At 47.6% G+C, this 7,923-nt stretch overlaps 1 protein-coding gene across 1 annotated transcript; it reads right to left on the bottom strand.

Annotated features, from left to right (window-relative positions):
- Nucleotides 1-1,810: 1,810 nt before the first annotated feature.
- Nucleotides 1,811-7,297, bottom strand: Bambi (BMP and activin membrane bound inhibitor). Its single transcript, XM_042686300.1, has 3 exons — nucleotides 7,189-7,297; nucleotides 3,829-4,116; nucleotides 1,811-2,602 (listed from the first exon to the last, which is right to left on the bottom strand). The coding sequence occupies exons 1-3, from the start codon at nucleotides 7,262-7,264 to the stop codon at nucleotides 2,184-2,186; spliced, it is 783 nt and encodes a 260-aa protein (XP_042542234.1). The 5' UTR covers nucleotides 7,265-7,297; the 3' UTR covers nucleotides 1,811-2,183.
- Nucleotides 7,298-7,923: the final 626 nt, after the last annotated feature.

Below are 7,923 nucleotides of genomic sequence, written 5' to 3'. Positions count from 1 at the left end.
ACAAATGGCTGGGTGAAGGGGTGTGTGGGGTGCCTGTTATTCCCAGCAATACTAGGAAACACAGCCTTACTCCTGCCCAAGCATAATGGTCCCACCTTGAAAATAACCAAAAAAATCAGTGGCTCGAGACATAAAGAGAACTGGCCTTGCAAACAGCAGGCCTTGCATTCAATTCCCAGTACAATTAAATAAATTGGACCATTTTGAGAAAGGAATCTAGTAGCACTGGTTATTTAAAAAGTCTACTGTTACACGATGTTCACTACTGAAAATCTTTTCAGGATTGAAATTTTGAAAGAGCTGTAAATTTGAAAACTAGCAACAACGTATTATATAGTTTGGCTAACTTGGGAGACAGTATACTTCATTTGTTTCAAAACAGAAAAAAAAGACACAGGCTTACAATAGTCACTGATTTGTTTAGTTAATAGGTACTGCAGAGCAATGGAGTTAAGCTGATAAATAGTATTGATATTATTCTATAAACATTATCTGTGATATAACCACTTCAATCATATAGGACCTGGTACAAGTTAAGTTTAATAAATTCTTCCAGGGCTCGGGATATAGTCCAGTGACTAGCACTTAGCATGTACAAGGCTCTGGGCTCAATACTCTGCACAAAATAGAGAGAAAAAAAGATCTAGGCATCAGAGGCTCACGATTTGAATCCCACTACCAGGAGGCTGTGATCTGAGGATTATGGCTCAAAGCTAGCCTGGGTAAGAAAGTCCTGAGATTCTTATGTCCGATTAACTATCAAAAAAGCCAGACATGGTGCTATGGCTCAAAGTGGTAGAGCACTAGCCTTGAATTCAAAAGCCCAGGAGGAGTGTCAAGCCCCAGAACTGGCACAAGAAAAAAAAGTTAAGTTTTTAGATGAAAGCTAAAAAATCAGGATTATCCTCTCAAATGGCATTGTGTAATGGTTGTCTCAGACTCAGAAATTCTATAAAAAAGTTACACATATGTGCAGGGTGCTGGTGGCTTGTACCTGTAATTGTTAACTATTCAGGAGATTGAGATCTGAAGATCACGGTTCAAAGCCAGATCAGGCAGAAAAGTCCATAAGGCTCTCTTATCTCCAATAAATTATTCTGAAAAAGCTGCAATGATGCTGTGTCTCAACTGGTAGAGTCCTAGCTCAGAGACAGTGCCTAGGCCTTGGGTTCAAGCTCTAGGACTAGCACCATGGGGGGCAAAAAAAATGTTACACATTTGTGAGAAAATAAGCAAGAACTCACTCTCACTCATAAAAATCAAAACCAATCGGAGCAGTGTGGCTTATGCCTATTGTCCTAGCTACTATATAAGTTGAGCCTGGAAAGATAGCAGATTTGAAGCCAGCCTAGGTCCATGAAATCCCTTATCAACCAATGAAAAGCTGGGTGTGGTAGAAAGCACCGGCCCTCCCAGCTCTGTGGGAAGCAAGATTCTATTTGAGTAATAACAAGGGCTGGGGACAGGATTAAAGAGGTAGAGTGCCCACCTGCTCAGCAAGTGAGAAACCCTGAGTTCCAATCCTAGTACCACCAAAAAGAAACAAATAAGCAACCAAAAACCAATCAAACCCAAACCCTAGAGCTAAGCAGTATTAGCAACAACTGAGCTTGAATTTCATTTACATTGTTAGTTAATGTGTACTCTTGTACATTTTCATTTACTTTCTTGTTTGGGTTTTAATTCCAAACTAAGGGCCTCCCTCATGTTATTAGGCAAATGCTCCACCACTGAACTGTACACTCCTTGTTCTCCCAGAGGCTTTTTTTCCCCCCATTTCAGTTTTTAATTTAGGAAAGACACCACTAAATTTCAGGTGAAAGAAAAAAATATATTTTAAAATCTTTACAATAATAAATCAAGATGTAGGAGCTTCCACAGAGTACATTGAGTTTATTTAGGTACTCCATTCCAGCTCCTTTGGACGTACATAACCCTGGCAAGTGTGTACATAGTCTTCTCTGCCTTTTTTAATAATGTTAAAGCAAATAATACATCTGACTGTATTCAAGTCTGTGCAAATAATCCTTCAGAAGAAATATCCAAGATGCTGTTTGCAGAGGTCATTTTGTCTCACAAGATGATTCATTCCATGAGTTTGTTTGACTTCAAATAAAGTGCTCCTGTCCAGCAGAACTCAAAAGACCTTCAAGAAAGAAGTTCAGTACAGGTTAAGACTCCCGTCATACGAATTCCAGCTTGCCGTGACCACTGTACATGCCCCAGTGAACCAAGGAAAGGATCTTATCCTGACTGAGCTCTGCTTGTCTCATTTTGTCACAGGTCAGACAGCAATTTTCCTGTCCACTGACAGGCACCATGCACTCCAAGTCTAACTTTGCAACCTGTCCCTTTTTGGAATGGTGTCCATGGAAGCTGTAGTGCAAACGGGAGAGCATCTGTTGCCGCTGGTCCTGTAGCCTCTTGTTCTCGCTTCGGAGCATTCTCAGGGCCAGCATGATGAGCAACACTAAAATCAGCCCACCAGCAATAGGAACTGCTATCACTGCCGCCCGGAACCACAGTTCTTTAGAGGAAGTTAGTTCCTGAACTTTGGTGATCAGGTTTCTGCTGCGATCATGCTGATATCTGTTTCCTTGTCCTAAAAGAGCACAAAGAAAACGATCAATCCTTGGGGTGCCTTCACCTTGGTGGACACAGTCCTAATCGACCATCCATTTTTTTATTTGCTGGTCCTGGTGCTTAAACTCGGCCTGGACACTGTCCCTGAGCTTCTTTTGCTAAACGTGAGCCCTCTACCACTTGAGCACCACTTTTGGGTTTTTTTTAAAGTAGTTTGTTGTAGACTACAGTCTCACAGTTTCCTGCCTGGGATGGCTTTGAACTGCAATCCTCAGATCTCTGCCTCCTGAGCTACTGGAGCTCCACTCAATTTTTAAAGAAGAATTTTTCATTTGGTCAGTTGTGCTGCTTGAACTCAGGGCCTGGGCACTGTCCCTGGGACTCTTTGTGCTCAAGGCTAACACTCTAACATTTGAACCACAGTGCCACTTCTGGTTTGAGTGGTTAATTGGAGATCAGAGCCTCACAGGGACTTTTCTGCCTGGGCTGGTTTTGAATGGAGATCCTCACATCTCAGCCTCCTGAGTAGCTAAGATTACAGGCATTAGCCACCAGCCCTCAGATTAAGAAGAAATTTCTTCAAGGTGAGCAACAGTGGCTTATACCTTTAATCCTAGCTACTCAGGAGACTGAGATCTGAGGATCCCAGTTCAAAGCAAAGGAAGGCAGATAAATCTAGGAGACTCTATTCTCCAATTAACCAGCTATAAACCAAAAGTAGAGCTGTGGCTCAAGTGGTAAAAGTGCCAGCCCTGATTGGAAAAAGCTAAGCAAGAACACAGGTTCTGCGTTCAAGCCCTAATATCAGCACAAGCCCTAATATCAGCACAAAACAAGAAAAAAAACAAACAAAAAAAAACACCTGTTTTTTTTTTTTTAAAAGCTCCCTGCAATTCAATATACAATATTGGGAAAATAAAGATAGCTGTAAAACTACCCAAAGAAGCTTACAAACATGTTTATTTAGAAGCTGTCATTACTAAGACTTAATGGTTATTTTAATGTATTCAAAATGTTGAAATAACAGGCAAAACCTATTATGTAGACAGACATCTAATGCTTAGGCAGACATAAAAGCCACTCAATAGAGATGCATCTTTGCAGCCAGCCATGCTTCTCCCTCTGCTGTCTCTAATTACATTAACAACAAAATCAATAGCAGACACACAAAGTCGTGGCTGTCACAGGTCTATCAGGCAGGCCAGGCAGGGAGGGAGTGGTGTTTAAGAACAGCTTTCCACCTACCTGAGGCTTCGCCTTTGGGAGGAGAAAGAACATCATGTAGGCCTCTGTAATTGCACATGTCTTCGTGACAACATTCCAACGTGGGCATGGTGCTGCCCGAGTGGTTTTGGGCTAGTTTGGCTTGGCAGATGTCTGTTGTGCTTGTAAGGGAGTCCAGGCAGCCGTGGGTGAGTGGGGAGTTTGTGTTCTGGGGATCAAGAAGTCTAGAGAAGCAGGCACTGAGTTCAGATTTACACATGTAACCAGTGGCCACGCAGTGGGCAGCATCACAGTAGCATCGGATTTCTCCTGAAAAACAAAGAGGCACAACATCAGGTGACCAGATAGAAATCACTAAATCCCCCAATTCAAAGACACTTAATTTTGGATGAATCCAGCTGAAGGCTAAGACGGGAAATGCCCTGAAAACAATCAGTGCTTAAATTGCAGTGATTTTAAAATACAATTCTAGGAATGTATGAATTCCAACAGCACACTGCTGATGAAGGAAGACTAATTAAAAATACTTTGGGTTTTAGAAGGAAAGCAAGCCATCACTGTCATTTCTCCTACCAGAAGGTAAATCATGTATTTATTCATTTTAATCATTTAATCCTGCATAACCATACAACATAAAACTGCTGGGCTTTGGGGTTTCGTCAGTATAAATATTTGATCGGAACTACTGAATTGTTTACTATCCCGAAGGACTGAGCCAAGATTTAAGAGCTTGAACTAACACCTTATAAAGTTATTAACTAGAAACACAACAATCTAGAAATTGCTCAGGTCAGGGGTTTTAAAACTATGAAACTGGGCAGCTATTTGCAACCTCTCGAGAAAAGGCAAACTTTGCCTATAAAGATCTTTTCATGCCGAGGAGCTTTTAGTCAGTATATTGTAAAACAGGAACTGGGCAGTTTACAATTAGTGGTTGGCTTGCCAAAGTCAATTTCTTTCAGCCCAAATGGAAAGTCATAAAAAGGGGGGGGGGGGGGCGTAGAGAATGTAAAACTGCCAGGCTAACTCCTCCTCCTCAGTTTTACATGTAATTTAACATGTGATCTAAAAGGGGGAACCGCTGAAACTGAAAATCCTCTGCTGGTTGAATGAAACCTCAAATTTTTCTACAGGAAGCAATTAAAAAAAGTTTCCTTCATAAAACTGATTTGGTAAAAGTTACAAAGGCTCTGTTAACATCAGCACAATTCGAGATTTCAGGCTTGGATGTTGAATAAATACTTCTGGATTTGAAAGCAATCACAATCCCCCTCACTAGGACCCTCGGACTGGGGGAGGGGGACCTCTGGTCACTGTCACCCAGCTCCGGCTCTTGCACACCTTGTCCCAGTTCCCCCTACCTGAGGATCTGTCAAGAGTCACTGACACCTTCCCTGTGAAATTAAACTCCAAGGGGAATGTGGCTCTCTGGTTCATCCCCAGGTTCACTCTTCTTCCTCTCTGGTGAATGCCTGAGTAAGGTGTCTCATTTAATTATCTATCCAAATTCCAGGCTATCACATAGTGGGCTCAGTTTTCACCCAGGCTGCCAAGGCTTCAGCTCAAGGAGAAGCCAGCCAACTCAGAGATCTCAGGCAACCTCCAAACAGTCCAAAGGTGGAAACTGCTCCTGCATCTGTGCTGCCACAGGGTCTCTTCCCTAGTTGCCTGGGTTTCCAGAACCTTGCCCTGCAGGGTGTTCTGCGCGATGTTTTCTCTGCCTCCTTCCAAGCTCAATTTATTCTTTGTGCAAGGCAAAGATTTTGCATTCATCAGAGCTGATGATGCCTACAGGTCCCTAACTGGATAAATTCCATATACAGGTTTAAAGAAGAAATACAACAGATGAAAAGCCCATTTTCAGACCATTCGCCTCAGACTAGGTATAGAATAGGAAAAGGGACCACAAGAAGACTGTTGATTCAATGTTTATGAGAGCCTACTTAAAATACGACATTTTTTTTCAATGACCGAAAACAGTCTACTAAAATGCTGACAGTTAACTGGGAAAGTTCTAAGCCTTATAAAAAAAAAGAAAAAGAAAAAAGAAAACTAGGGCCGCTATTTTTTCGGCAAGGAGAATGGACTTTTGTCTGACTGTATTCAAACTGTATTTCTGTCGTTTCGTAAAGTTTCTTCCTGTGGCATGCAAAAGGCCAGAAGGGGACTGGTATTTTGAAACAGGGAACAATGCTCTTCTGTTTGTTCCCTTTCTAGTTACTGTACATAGTGATTAAACAAAAATGTCTGCTTCAGTCAAGGTGGCTACAGAAAAGACTGCTGGCTTCTTTAGCTTTTGAAGTCTGCAGCAGGCAGAAATCCCTGATCCCTAATTATACCATTATCAGGCACATAGTTTCGGTATCTGTGACTTCATGTCAGCCCCAGTCCCTCCCAGCTCTGCCCGCCTTTGATAGGACCAGGAGGCTCCCCTCTTACAGGCTGCAAGGGCTGTTATTTAGGGTTAATTACACCCTGCCTTCCAAAATAAATAAATACTGTAGCACCTCATCCTTGCTCGGTTAGCTTATCCTTTAACCTCATGCCTGCTACATGGCAATCAGAGAAAAGTATGGGGTGCAAAGGCTAAATAATGTTTCCTACTTAAGCCTGGGGTCTAGAAGGCAGAGGCGTTTCTAAGATGAACCCGGCAAGGGAACGGACCCGCGTGGGCTTTTTCCTTTCTTTTTCAGTACGGTTTGTCAAGTAAGGGTGGAAAACGGACCGCTAACAGCACCCACTTCTCCGACCCACTGAAGAGCCACATAACACACTCCCGTAACACACACACACTCAGAAACCATCGAAGATTACACACGTTCAGATAGACGTCTGCATCCAGACAGCTCCACGCAGACACCCACATACACCTCCCCAGGGCAAACTTCGGACACTCAGAAGCCGGAGACCCACGTTAGAGTCGGTCGCAAACACACAAAGGCACCCGCCACATGCAGGCGCAGACACCCGGGCGCGGGGCGGTCGGGGCCGGGCTCCGCGTCTCCTGCTTGACATCGCGCCCCGAGAGAGGAGATGGACGGCGCCGGACCGTCCCCCCGCCGGGCTCCGCCGCGGGCTCGCCAACTTCTGACCCCCGCCAGGCGCCCCGATCCGGCGGCGCGGCGGCGATCGCCGGCCCCGGGGTGCCCGGGCCCCTGCAGCGCTCCGGGGAACAGATCACCGCCGCGACTTCTAAGAACTTCGCAACCGGTAGGGGGGGACCCGCGGCTCGGGCACGGGAGGTAACCTCGCCCGCCGCTCACCAGGCCTGGCCAGCCGGTTCCAAAGCCCCGCGGCGGCGGCGACCTCGGCCCCGGAACCCACGCGCGCCCGGCCGCGCCCTCGGGGGTCCCGCGCGCCCCGCCGCCGACCCGCACCCACCTTTGGTGAGCAGCACGGCCATGGCGCAGAGTTCGAGCTGCAGCCAGATGAAGATGTAGCTGGAGTGGCGATCCATTGACGTCCCCTCGGCCGCGGCGGCGTCCCGCCGGCCCCCGGAGCCGCGGCGCAGCTGCAGCCTACGACCCCCGGAGCCGCGGCGCAGGGGGTCCTGCCCGGGTGGCAGGCGCCCTCAGCGGCGGGACGAGGGGCCGGGCCGCGGCCGGACCATGGAACGCGGCTGCGATCGCGCCGAGGAGCCACGAAGAACTTCTGACTCTGTGTCCGGCGACCCCCTCTGTTCCGCGGATGTACGCAGGTTGCCGGCGCTGCTGCAGTCCCGGGTGGGCTTCCCCCGCCCCTCGCAGCCCTGTGCCTGGCCCTAACCGCTCGGCGGAGACCACGGGAGTCTGTGGCGAGCACAGCGAGCAGCCGCGCGGCAAGCCCCGCCAGCCGGCACCCACCGCGGCCAGCCCGGCCCCGCGCTGTAAATAGCGCCGGGCGCGGGGAGCCGGCTGGGCGCCGTCCCGCCCCGGGCCACGCCCCCTCCGACGTCGGCGCTATCTAATTGGTCAAGTGGCTCTTGTCAATCAGCCGCACAGCCTGGGGGGGCGTGCCCAGACGCGGGCTCGAGGGCGGGGGGCGGGAACTGGCCCGCGGCTCTTAGCGGCGCCGGTGCTGTCCCGGGCCCGGCAGCTGCCGTCTCCAGCGCGCCCTCTGGCGAAGGCCAGCGTGCAT

Source organism: Dipodomys spectabilis, unplaced genomic scaffold, assembly GCF_019054845.1.
Source record: "Dipodomys spectabilis isolate Male_0828 unplaced genomic scaffold, ASM1905484v1 ptg000096l, whole genome shotgun sequence".
Classification (NCBI taxonomy): Eukaryota; Metazoa; Chordata; class Mammalia; order Rodentia; family Heteromyidae; genus Dipodomys; species Dipodomys spectabilis.
Note: the sequence above shows the minus strand (reverse complement) of the source record. Positions and strands in the feature narration are given on the sequence as shown.

Coding starts and splice junctions, on each gene's coding strand:
- Bambi (XM_042686300.1), bottom strand. CDS start 7,264: ATGGATCGCCACTCCAGCTACATCTTCATCTGGCTGCAGCTCGAACTC. Junction 4,117..7,188: donor GGCCGTGCTGCTCACCAAAG/GTGGGTGCGGGT, acceptor TTTGTTTTTCAG/GAGAAATCCGATGCTACTGT. Junction 2,603..3,828: donor TCCCAAAGGCGAAGCCTCAG/GTAGGTGGAAAG, acceptor GTGCTCTTTTAG/GACAAGGAAACAGATATCAG.